We start from the raw sequence: 10,957 nt of genomic DNA, 5'->3' as shown, positions 1-10,957 counted from the left end.
GGGGGATGGGGGATGGGGGATGGTCTTGGGGAGTGGGGGAGGGGGGTGTGTTGTTTGTTTGGGTTATGGGGGTTTACATTTGGATTCTTTGTTTGTTCATTGTTAGGGGTAGGGGTAGGGATAGGGGTAGGGGTGGGTATAGGTTGGAGAGGGAGATTGATAAGTACTATAGTCTTTGGTTGAAGGAATGGATTGTGGTTCAGTCTTGGTTTGATATTGAGCTGTTGGGTCATTACAGTAAGCAAGATGTGGATGTGTGGAGAAAGGAGACGCGAGCTACGCATTTACAATGCAATACTTTTTTCTACAAGAGACAAGAGAGCGAACTGTGATGAGTTGTGATCAGTCTCAATCATGTTGATGTATGAAATACGGCAAAGGAGGTACGATCTACATCCGTGACGTCGCTTCAAAGCTGGCTACGAAAGCTGGCTACGAAAGCTGGCTACGAAAGCTGGCTACGAAAGCTGGCTACGAAAGCTGGCTACGAAAGCTGGCTACGAAAGCTGGCTACGAACTACGGCTACGAACACGGCTACAACCTAAATGCCCGCATGTTCCGCCGTCTCAATCATCCGGTCCAGTGCCTCCAATATCTGGCCCCGGTCCTCCGACTCCACGCAGCCCAGCGACCGCCGGCACGTCACGACCGACACATACTGCAGCACGGGACAGACCTCCTTCATATGCTTCAGCACCTCCGACCACAGCGTAGCACTGCCGTGGGCGTACGTCACGCAGATCTGCACGCGCTCCAGCGTCGGGCCGTACCTTCCCAGCCACCCCATCAGGTCCTCGAGGTTGATGTACGAGCCCGCGACCTCGACCCGCTTGAGCGGCGCGGGCGTACGCAGCGACGGATCCTCGCCGGCCCAGATCGCGCAGCGCAGGGGGATCACGTAGGAGCGAAAGAACACTCGCGGCGAGACGACGTGCTTGAACTCCTCGAGCTGCGACGCGTTCTGCAGGATCTCCGGCAGTAACACCCGCAGGTACTCGATGGCGCCGTTGTCCTCGGGCTCGTAGACGTGCAGCTGGCGCAGCTCGGTCCAGATGCCCGAGATGTTTGGCGGCAGGTACGGTTGGGGCCAGTCGAGGAGCTGGATCGCGCGGCGCTCGGGCGCCTGTCGCCGGAACAGCACCAGGTAGCGGAGCGGGATCTGGCTGACGGCCAGCATGCGGCACAGCGCGTGCAGGCTCAGCATGTCGTCCATCCGGTCCGCCTGGTCCGGCGCGCCGTAGTAGAGCACCATCTCCCGGCACCGCGCCAGCTGGTGCTCCAGGGTCTGGCCCAGCTTGCGCAGCGCCGCATCCGTCCAGAAGCTGTCGCACGGGGCTTCCGGCGGATACACGGCCAGCCGCTGGGGGAATCTGTGGTAGAACTCGTGGTTGGCGATCTCGTCCACCTTGTCGTAGCCCCGCGCATCGAGGGTCATCGACAGAGTGCGCAAGCCGCACTGCGCGAAGGGCTGCAGTGCCTTGGCGCTTACCTTCCGGGATACGGTGCGGAGGCTGGTCAGGGTTTCAACCGGGAGGTGCTGCGCCATCTGCCAGAACAGCTCTACGGGCATATTCTCCAGATCGGGGGGAGGGGCTGACTCGCCCGACTCCGGATTGGGGGGGTTTGCAGGTCTACAAGACTCCATTTTGGGATTTCTACAACACGTATGCGTAAAGGCGCCAGAAGGGTGTCGGAAGAGGTGTCAATAACAGAGGTGTGAGGGAGATGGCGATGGAAGTATGGGCCGGCGAGGCAGAGTGCTTCGGTAGCGTAGCATTTATACTCTCCATGATTGCCTGCAAACTGGGATTGATGTCGATACTGTCGTTAGTTCTTGATAAACACCGATCAACCGAGGAAGGACAATAAGATTGTTTGATTTGACAAAGAGCCAACCTTTTTGTCAAGTTGCTGTCCCGGATCGGATCCCTTCGAAGTAGGCCTTATGCTTTGTACAGCTCTGAAAAAGCCCACTATATTTATTGTGTCTAGAGGGGCTGATGTTCGTCTCAGCCATCTGCCTTGTCGAATGATAGAGCTGAAGAAAACAACGGCAAACTTAAGACATCGACATAGATTGTCGAAGTTTGAGTAGATCGAGCTGAGATGTATGACCCATAGTCACAAGACAAGCCTGGCATCTTGATGGCTTGTGTTAGAGACTATCGTAGCTGTAGAGACAATCGTTGTATCAATGACAATGAGGGTTGAAGGCGACGGAGAAACCGTTCAGGTCAAAACAGAGCCATTAATTCAAGTGGCTATCGCAGCATCCAAGTTTGGAATCTCGAACCATTGCGTAGGGTGTGGGGTGAAGAGCCAGACAAGACTCCAAAAGTAGTCCTGAACAGCATGCACAAAGCTTGTCATTGCTTGGTAAGGCAACCGGAGAAAACCCTCGGAGAATTGCTGCATGATGCATGCATCTAGCCACCGTGAGGGGTAGTCCATAGATTGGTAGATGGCAAAGGAGTATGATGTGCATGGAGTGAGGAGAAGAGCAAAAGGCGGGGAAGAACACGAATAGACAAAGCAAGCAACCATCAACCACCCCGTGACTTGACCTCTTCTCCGCATGCAATGCTTGGGCCCCTCGGAGAAATACACAGTCTGCAGAGCTCAATCAATGCAAAATGCAAAGACAAGCCAATCGGAGAAATAGCATCATAGGTCGCAGAATCGAACCCGGTTGAAGCTCAAATTGGACGACCGCCAGGTCTACTTAAACCTCCCACCAGAACAAATTCTCAACGTCAGCTCATACTAAACAATCTTCTTGTTGCAACAGCAATGACCGTGGAATCCATCCCGCAAAACCAGACCGTAGCTCTGGTCAACGAACTCGGGGGCAGTGTCGAGTTCCGCGAGGACTACCCCGTTCCTACACCGGGCCACAATGAGGTTCTCGCCAAAGTGCTATACACAGGGGTTTGCCAGAGTGGTGAGTACATCGTTTCGATGATAAACCCATACTAAAATCCATGAAATGCAGACTTGCACACAAAGAATGGCACAGCTGCCTCGTCCGAGGGCACACCCATCACAAACATCAAGATCCCCCATGTGGGCGGCCATGAAGGCGTGGGACGGATTGTGGCGCTCGGCCCAGGGTGTGGAACAGACCTAAAGGTCGGAGGGCTTGTCGGAATACGATTCTCAAGTCGGATCTGCAGACGATGCGAGTTTTGTCTGGCTGGAACCGAGCAGTACTGCATCAAAAGCACCAACCATCTCCATCATGAGGATGGAAGCTTCCAGGAGTACATCGCGTTGGATGCTGACTACTTGACGATCCTGCCGGATGATATCGATCCTAAAGTCATTGGCCCCGTTCTGTGCGCTGGTGTGACGGCTTACAAGGTACTTCACCTCACTCGCCACAAGTATATCGCTGACTGTATAGGCTGTTCTCAATGCAAACATCCGCGCGGGCAATTGGTTAGTGGTGGTCGGCGCAGGGGGAGGCCTCGGGCACTTGGCAGGTGAGTTGTATCGGAGCAGAGCATCCTCATAGAATGCTGACTGGTTAGTGCAATATGCGAAAGCACAAGGAGCACTTGTCATTGGCGTAGATGCCGGTGACAAGCGGGACTTTGTCCTCAAGCTGGGCGCCGTCGAATTCATTGACTTTACCACAACGGACCCGGTCCAGCGCGTCCATGAGATCACCGGACTTGGCGCCCATGCGGCAGTGGTAACCGCTGGCAGCGCCAAAGCTTTCGCTCATGCGTGCGAGATGCTACGAGTCGGAGGGGCTCTGAGCTGTGTGGGAATCCCGCCAGGGCGGCCAACCTTGCAAACGCCGATCGCCACCATTGTGATCAAAGGGCTTCGGATCACCGGCAACCTGGTCGGATCACTGAAAGAATGTATGGAGGCAGTGGATCTAGTCCGTCGCGGGGTAGTGAAGCCTGAGATCAAGGTCAGACCGTTCAAGGACTTGCCTCAAGTTTATGAGGAAATGGAGAAGGGCGATATTGCGGGGAGAATTGTGCTCCAGATATCAGAGTGAGCCAGCATCTTGCTGAAGGTGTGAATATTCTGTGCAGCATAGGTAGACAGCCACTTCAAATCAGATGACCGATTCAATTCGGCATGGAGTGGTGAAGAAATCTTCCACATTAGCTTCCTCAGACTCTTCCGTCTGACAGCTCAAGATCTGCTCTTCAAGCCTGTTATCACCATGCCCGAGGCCCAACAAACGCGCAGGAGCTTTGACCAAAGCTTCAGCAGTCTTAGCCCGGAGCAATGCCTTCAGCATGGGGTCTTGCTCCAGGAAGGGCAGTAATTTCTGGTACAAAGCATGCAGAAAGTCCTGCGGCCTCCACTGCAAGGTCGAGTGCACTGCGCTCGACCCAGCCAGCAGGATGATATCCGCTAGTGAGTTCGTCACCTCGAAGCACTTCAACAACTGCCCGCTCTCAGCGTGATTCCCAATCTTTGAACCAGGCAGAGCTTACCTGATCCCGACCCAATGGGAGCAGGTCCGACTCGGTAAACCCCTGCAGAGAGCAGAGGAGAGAACGGCCGACGACTGCAGGAAAGCGGAAGGTCATGAGCTCCGTACCAGAAGTCGACGAGAGCAGCCGCTGCGACAGTGCTTTCTGCCAGATCATCGTGCGCATCCATTCTTTAGTGATGCAGTAGTCCGCCCGACGCGTTGACGGGCCACCCTCTTGCCCTCGAGATAGTACTGCCAATGTTGCCTCGGCTTCTGCCAGACACTCCGGAGTGCTTGCACTTTCACGCCCGCTGCAGGTCACATCGAAGGTTGCAAACAGCTGGCCCAGCTGCAGTAAGCCCTTCAACTCTGCACTACCCTCGGAACCGAGATCAGGGATCACGACGGGAAGCGTATACGACGGTTGTAGCCCTAGATGCATAGCATAGCCCCTGCGAACGGTCAATAACGGCAACCCTCCGGCAGACAGCACCGTTACCTCTCCGAGATCCAGAGCAGGAGAAATACCACCTCCTGGTTGGCAACCACATCATAATCGCAGGCCATGCCCCCGGCATCCAAACCCAAAAGCCGAGCCCCCCCGATGGCCTCCTGTATGAAGGTCATCGCCGTGTGGCGTCGGTTGATCTTGGCGTGGTACACATGCAGGAAGAACGAAGCGAGGACACTTCGCACGTCGGGGCGCTCTCGATAGGAGCTCGCGTCCCGCAGCCTCATGCACTCGGCTGCCAGGGTCGTGCAGTCGACGGTGACGTTTGAAGTGTGCAGTGGTGACAGTTGCAACTGAGCCATGGTGGCGGCAGAGAGGGCCAGAGCTAGACAGAGAGTGTCGACTGGCGGTGCTGATTTGAGCTTCTCGAGGAGGGCGGGGGCATCGATGACCGGCCAGACGCTGTAGGAGGATTGCCGGTATAGCTGAACAACATACGCCAGCGCTACCAGAGGAACTGTAGTGCGGTGCTTTGAGGGAGCATCGTCGGGACTTGGGGACTGGGGGGCTGCATGTGTTTTGGGAGTCGACAATCGTCGCACCTTGGGACCTCTGCGCCGGACGGGCTTGAGGTAGGTGCAAATGACCTGCTTGGGATTCTGGCGACAAGCGTCGCAGGGACGAGCGCCGCTGCATTTGATTTTGCGGGCAATGCATTTATCACAGGCTTTTTTGACGAGGTGGCGCATTGCTACCGGAAATGATTGAGCGAAGCGTTGTAAGGAGAGGAGGAGACAGGAGGAGAGAGGAGAGGAGAGGAGAGGAGAGGAAAGAGGGGAAGAAGCGGAGCAATGCAGATGATAGTTACTATGCACCCTTTCCTTTCCTTTCCTTTCGTTCCCTAGTACTACACATTAACGTTAACTTACCACATACTACACTACTAGATGCACTATTCATAAACACATATACACACAATTCTCTATTCTCACCGAAGACCAGAACAAAGTCCACCTTCCAATCCCGAACCGCGGAACCGCAACTCCGACGTCATCGGCCCTGATCCACTTTTCTTCGTGTTGGACCTTCCCTCCTCCCTAACTACTCCTACTGCCTTTCTCTTAGCAATTCCCCGCGGGCGAACCCCGATGCAGGCCTGGGACGTGGAGACGGGACACCGGTACTCCGTACAATAGGTATAAAACCCCCCATCCCAGCTTGTCACTGTTGACTTCACCCGGCCTCACCTCTTACCCTCCAAACAAAAAACCCTCACCACCAATCTACCTTGAACCTATACCCAGACCCAAACCAATCCAAAACCACCACAACCACCAAAATGGAAGACCGACCCCTCACCCAAGTCAGCACCGACGTACGTTACCAGCCCCTCAAACCCCCCATCCCAATCCCCAATCCCCCCCTTTCCATCCCAAAAAAACAAAAAAACTAACAAAAAAAAAGCCAATAACCTTAACCGCCCACGAAACCTCCCCCGCCTTAATCTTCAGCACCTTCACCGCCACGACCGCCTTCAACCTAGGCCTGGCCCTCCGGGACCGGATCCTCAGCCTACCGGCCACCTCGCGCAAGCCGGCCCTCATCAGCATCACGCTGACCACGGCGCCGTTACCCTCCTCCTTCACCGACAACCAACCGGTCCCGCCGCACGTCGTCTTCCAGTGCGCCACGGAGCCCGGCACGATCCCGGACAACGAGGTGTGGGTGCGCCGGAAGCGGAACACCGTGCTGCGCTGGGGGGTGAGCAGCACGGTTCAATCGGCCAAGTTTTCTCGGAGCGAGATCTTGCATCGTGCCCTCAATGCGAAGATGTGTTTCGATGATGCCTTTCGGTTGGTGGGCGTGCAGCTCGAGTACGAGAAAGTCCGGTCCAGCCTGGCAGAAGAGCAGTTTGGATTCGACTGCCATTGTTGCACGTACGCCTTGCGATGGAATAATGGGCTGGATTATTGAGGTAGTGCTGCACCAGAGGGACATGATGAATCTCCACTGCCGGATCTACACAGAAATAGCACCGCAGTCCAGTTGTCAAGTGTAGCAGGTTATGCCTGGATGTGTAGCAATCGATAGGCACAATAAATCAGTCCTATTACTTACTACAGGCCTACAAGAAGAAGCCAACATGCCTTCTCAGGCTACAAGCCCAGCAGTTATACTACCCAGTGTACTTTCCTCACTTCGATAACTAAGGTAGCACCTAGGTAGTATCCTTTCCTCTCTCTCCCCAAACGCAACAAGAACTCACCAGCCCACCACCTCTCTCCCTTCCAGCCTTCAAGGTTACTTACTACCTACTACCTTAGTTCCCCGTCATAACCCCCCAATCCCCCTCCGTCCACACCAACCGCATCCTCCACCGCTTAATCCTCCACACCCCACCACCACTTCCTTGCCCCTCCCCATCCACCCCGCAAAGTCCCTCGCCACCTCAACCGAATACAGCGCCCCGCTCGTCAACGGAGTAGTGTCAGGCTGATTCCCCTGACCCGCCCGGAAATGCTGCGCCAACGCCGAGGCGGTCACGGTCGCGGTCGCGGTCGCGGTCCCACGATCCTCTGCCGGCAGGTTGATGCGCACATTGCTCAAAAAGTGGGTGGTGTCCAGCGGGGCGACGGGGTCCCAGCTGCCGGTCTTGATGGCCGCGCGGCCCTCCATCACGCGGCCGTCGAAGTCGAGGACGGCGTCCTCGAAGAAGGCGGACTCGAAGAGGGGGAGGTTGTTGTCGTCGTAGGAGAGGACGGCGCGGTAGAGCGGGTCCACGATCGCTTCGCGGAGGGGGAGGGCGGGGAGGGTGGTTGGGAAGAGGGACATGGTCGGTTTTTAGATTAGGAATTGAGTATTGAGTGGTTCTGTTTGACTCTATTTTGGGGGGAAGAAGTTCTTTGACCTTGGTTTTGGGCTGGGGAAAGGGGGGGAGGTTGGTACTGTAGCGCCTGGGATTGTGGGAGGGGGTAATATACTACTAACTAACCTAGTATACCAATCTTTCATGTTTTCCTAAAGGAACCACCGACGGAGATTCAGACACCTAGACAGACCGGCCGTAAGTCACTAACAAGGCTGGATACCGGAAGGGAAGACCGAGTCTCTTACTGGGTTGTTCGGTCGAGGGGGTAAAATCCGCGACTAATCTCCGTAGCCCTAACCGGTGGGGGCGGGCTGTAGTGCCAATCAACGCGACTACGGCCTGCTGGGGAGATTCTCATCGTCGCTTGGAATGAGATGATTACGACGGAGTGATAGACTAGGAACAGAATCTATTTATCGTGTTTGAGAGGCGTAAGCCCTGCAGTGGCGCTGGGGAATTGCTTGTCTCTTCTTGGCTCTCTTCTCCCGTCCCGATCCCGACCCAGTGGTCTTAACAGCATGGCGCCCTCAGCTTCACCCATTCTCGGATCCTATCTACACGGTCCGAGCGGGAGTGTAACGGTATACATCTCTCCGTGAAGCCAGCGGGGGAACCCTATTGAAGGCAGCCAGTATCTCAAGGAAGATGGGCCTCGTTTACATCAGGGTCATAGCAGCAGATAACGCCCTTTGGCTGGGCCATAGAAAAAGTCAATCGGCGCAAAGCGACGAATTGGCGCTTTGGCTTCAAAGAAAAAGAGGGAGTCGCTGATCCCAACCATTCTGCAACAGTTCACGGCGCTGAACCTGCCGCAACTGCACTTCTTCAATCCATCTCACATGGGCCGTCTACCCGGATTCGTATGCCACCACGCAATGTCTCGCCCACTGCTGGTCACGGATGTATCGAGCGAAGATATGGGTTGAGCTCGGGGACATCGAGAGCAAAATGATGACGGCCTGAGATGGGGCTCTGCATGAAGCAGTGGTGACTCTTCGCGAGAGCGATCCCCCTCCGCTGTTTGGCTCATGTCGTCTTTGTCCCGAATCATACCGTCGCTGACTCGGAGGCTTTCCTCGGACACTCTCTTGCAGCATCTGTCCGTCGCGGAGTACATATGTCCTGTCATCGCCAATTCCCTCGACTGCACTCCGTCACTACTAGCTGTTCCAGTTTGACCGGAAGACCCTCGAAAGCATTCCTCCTGTCGCGATGCACGATGCACTGTGTCCTCCTCCGAGGCATCGAGACAACGCCTCAACTACGTCGCGTATGGTAAGAAGTACTCTACTGCATCTGGATTGATCTATCTCTCTACATTAGCTATAGAACACCAGACTCACCAAGTCTTAGTCTAGTCACTTGCTTAATGAAATAAATTACTCCATATACGGAGCTCCGTACTCAGTGTGCAGTCCTCAACTGGCGGAATAAGACAAGCCGGGACCCACACCACGGCGTCATCCGGCCCTCTCGGCGACCACATCTGGCAGCCGAGGTCCCTAGATAAGACTCGCGGCTCATCCCCAACCTCTAAAGCATCAATTCCACACCACAACGAGACACACACCCCCCCTGGCACAAAATTGACCGGCTCACCCAAGCGGAGGAAAAAATGTCACGAATGTCCCCCGCGCTCAAAGCGCTCATCAACTCACCCGCCGCGCGACCCAACACCCTACCAGCCCCCCGCAACATCCAGTCGGTGTACGCGAAGATCCAACAAGAAGCCCAAGCCAAGGGCATCTCGCAACCCTCATGGCTGGCCCTATCGGTGCGTCTTGCCCCCTCTTCCAGCCCCCTCCCCCGTACCGCAGCGTACCCCAGACTAACACCCCGGAAAATAGACAGCAACAACAATGACGATGAACTCCCCGGACTCCCTAACCCTCCTCTACGAACTCGCCACCACCACCCCCACAGAAACCTCAACCTCGCCCACAACCGAACCCCCTTCCCCCCTCGCAACCGCCGAACTCATGCGCGAAGTCGGCCTAAAATGCATCAGCTTCAACGGCATCCCGCGCACGATCAACTGCCTCAACGCCTTCCGCGCCAGCCTGCCGGAATCCATCACCGCCCAACTGTCCACGGCCCCGACCCGCGAACCCACCCCGGCCAGCATCCCGGCCATCCGCGCCCGCGGCCGCGCCCTCTGGGACAGCATCTACCGGCCCTTCGAGCAGAAGCTCTACGAGAAGCTGGCCCGCGCGCACCCGGACCTGCCCGTGCACATCCTGAACATGAACTACGGGGCGTTGCTGGCGGATCCTCCGGGCAACGGAAGGGTCGGGCGGGTGCTCACTTCGCTGGTGGCCGTGGCGTGTCTGCGGGCGCAGACGGGCGTCGGGCCGCAGGTGACCTCGCATGTGTTCGGGTTGCGGAAGGCGGTGGAGGATGGGAGCTGGGCGGGCGATGTTGAGACGCAGGCGGGGGCGGAGTGGTTGGCGAGTGAGGCGGGGAATGTGTGGGTTCTGGAGAGTGTGGATGCGATTGTGGCCGCGATTGGGGGTGGAGAGGGGAGTTTTGCTCCTGCCGGGGGGAGGAGTGGGAACTTGAAGTTGTGATTTTTCCTTTGGGGGTTGTATTGTACATTGGTTGTGGGTGGGTTGTTGGGGGTAAAGGTTATATATACTTCTTGGCTGTGTGGGTATGGAGTTGCAACTAGATGGGATATATATCTGACTGGTTCGTTCAGTATCTCGGTCTTCTGCTTGCGTATACCGGAGTAGTACTAGCATGGCTATTGCCATAGAACACAACAGGAGAACAAAAATTGAAAGTTGGTATGATGATCAGAAGGTGAACTTCCCTCTCCGTAGTAGCTCATCCAACCCATCTTTGCCTATGACGCAGCTCCCGAAGGCTCGGTCGGATACACCACTAGTGATTACCAAGACAAGTGGGTCATCCAACAAACCAGCCATCTGTCAATTGCTAATCCGGCAAGTCATTTACAATGACCAGCTCTCTCCAGTCCTGCTGGCCACGGTATTAGGTCCATTTCCACACAAGGCGTGCACACTCTCACTGCTGCTATACAAGCCCTGTGACAGCTAAACACGAAGCACAAGATATCAACTGGGTCCCATAGCTCAGTTGGTTAGAGCGTAACGCTAATAACGTTAAAGTCGAGGGTTCGAGCCCCTCTGGGACCAGCTTCTTTTTGCTTCTCAACCTATAATTTACAGGCCC

At 55.7% G+C, this 10,957-nt stretch overlaps 7 protein-coding genes and 1 non-coding gene across 8 annotated transcripts; 4 read left to right on the top strand and 4 right to left on the bottom strand.

Annotated features, from left to right (window-relative positions):
* Positions 1-542: 542 nt before the first annotated feature.
* On the bottom strand, positions 543-1,646 carry BO72DRAFT_460586 (uncharacterized protein; the record flags this gene model as incomplete). The annotated part of the gene is made up of 1 exon (XM_040946476.1): positions 543-1,646. The coding sequence occupies one exon, from the start codon at positions 1,644-1,646 to the stop codon at positions 543-545; it is 1,104 nt and encodes a 367-aa protein (XP_040799373.1).
* A 529-nt stretch (positions 1,647-2,175) lies between these two features.
* On the bottom strand, positions 2,176-2,726 carry BO72DRAFT_174734 (uncharacterized protein). The gene has a single exon (XM_040939418.1). It carries the CDS (start codon positions 2,576-2,578, stop codon positions 2,255-2,257), a length of 324 nt encoding a protein of 107 aa, XP_040799372.1. The 5' UTR covers positions 2,579-2,726; the 3' UTR covers positions 2,176-2,254.
* A 56-nt stretch (positions 2,727-2,782) lies between these two features.
* On the top strand, positions 2,783-4,013 carry BO72DRAFT_433492 (zinc-dependent alcohol dehydrogenase; the record flags this gene model as incomplete). Its single annotated transcript, XM_040943204.1, has 4 exons — positions 2,783-2,942; positions 2,994-3,361; positions 3,405-3,483; positions 3,532-4,013. The coding sequence occupies exons 1-4, from the start codon at positions 2,792-2,794 to the stop codon at positions 4,011-4,013; spliced, it is 1,080 nt and encodes a 359-aa protein (XP_040799371.1). The 5' UTR covers positions 2,783-2,791.
* BO72DRAFT_433488 (putative C6 transcription factor) lies at positions 3,988-5,679 on the bottom strand. Its single transcript, XM_040943203.1, has 3 exons — positions 4,942-5,679; positions 4,462-4,894; positions 3,988-4,412 (listed from the first exon to the last, which is right to left on the bottom strand). Exons 1-3 carry the CDS (start codon positions 5,640-5,642, stop codon positions 4,074-4,076), a joined length of 1,473 nt encoding a protein of 490 aa, XP_040799370.1. The 5' UTR covers positions 5,643-5,679; the 3' UTR covers positions 3,988-4,073.
* Positions 5,680-5,834: 155 nt separating this feature from the next.
* On the top strand, positions 5,835-6,996 carry BO72DRAFT_529501 (DUF967 domain protein). The gene is made up of 2 exons (XM_040950245.1): positions 5,835-6,268; positions 6,358-6,996. Exons 1-2 carry the CDS (start codon positions 6,233-6,235, stop codon positions 6,865-6,867), a joined length of 546 nt encoding a protein of 181 aa, XP_040799369.1. The 5' UTR covers positions 5,835-6,232; the 3' UTR covers positions 6,868-6,996.
* A 217-nt stretch (positions 6,997-7,213) lies between these two features.
* BO72DRAFT_382763 (nuclear transport factor 2 family protein) lies at positions 7,214-7,725 on the bottom strand (the record flags this gene model as incomplete). The annotated part of the gene is made up of 2 exons (XM_040941486.1): positions 7,214-7,298; positions 7,322-7,725. 2 exons carry the CDS (start codon positions 7,723-7,725, stop codon positions 7,214-7,216), a joined length of 489 nt encoding a protein of 162 aa, XP_040799368.1.
* A 1,593-nt stretch (positions 7,726-9,318) lies between these two features.
* Positions 9,319-10,548, top strand: BO72DRAFT_408566 (uncharacterized protein). The gene is made up of 2 exons (XM_040942386.1): positions 9,319-9,536; positions 9,610-10,548. The coding sequence occupies exons 1-2, from the start codon at positions 9,378-9,380 to the stop codon at positions 10,327-10,329; spliced, it is 879 nt and encodes a 292-aa protein (XP_040799367.1). The 5' UTR covers positions 9,319-9,377; the 3' UTR covers positions 10,330-10,548.
* A 298-nt stretch (positions 10,549-10,846) lies between these two features.
* Positions 10,847-10,920, top strand: BO72DRAFT_t189. The gene has a single exon. It is a non-coding gene; the product is annotated as a tRNA-Ile (tRNA).
* The last annotated feature ends 37 nt before the right edge of the window (positions 10,921-10,957 follow it).

This window comes from Aspergillus fijiensis (assembly GCF_003184825.1).
Source record: "Aspergillus fijiensis CBS 313.89 unplaced genomic scaffold BO72scaffold_39, whole genome shotgun sequence".
Classification (NCBI taxonomy): domain Eukaryota; kingdom Fungi; phylum Ascomycota; class Eurotiomycetes; order Eurotiales; family Aspergillaceae; genus Aspergillus; species Aspergillus fijiensis.
Note: the sequence above shows the minus strand (reverse complement) of the source record. Positions and strands in the feature narration are given on the sequence as shown.

Coding starts and splice junctions, on each gene's coding strand:
- BO72DRAFT_174734 (XM_040939418.1), bottom strand. CDS start 2,578: ATGCGGAGAAGAGGTCAAGTCACGGGGTGGTTGATGGTTGCTTGCTTT.
- BO72DRAFT_433488 (XM_040943203.1), bottom strand. CDS start 5,642: ATGCGCCACCTCGTCAAAAAAGCCTGTGATAAATGCATTGCCCGCAAA. Junction 4,895..4,941: donor CTGCTCTGGATCTCGGAGAG/GTAACGGTGCTG, acceptor GACCGTTCGCAG/GGGCTATGCTATGCATCTAG. Junction 4,413..4,461: donor TCCCATTGGGTCGGGATCAG/GTAAGCTCTGCC, acceptor GAGAGCGGGCAG/TTGTTGAAGTGCTTCGAGGT.
- BO72DRAFT_529501 (XM_040950245.1), top strand. CDS start 6,233: ATGGAAGACCGACCCCTCACCCAAGTCAGCACCGAC. Junction 6,269..6,357: donor TCACCCAAGTCAGCACCGAC/GTACGTTACCAG, acceptor ACAAAAAAAAAG/CCAATAACCTTAACCGCCCA.
- BO72DRAFT_408566 (XM_040942386.1), top strand. CDS start 9,378: ATGTCACGAATGTCCCCCGCGCTCAAAGCGCTCATCAACTCACCCGCC. Junction 9,537..9,609: donor CCTCATGGCTGGCCCTATCG/GTGCGTCTTGCC, acceptor CCCGGAAAATAG/ACAGCAACAACAATGACGAT.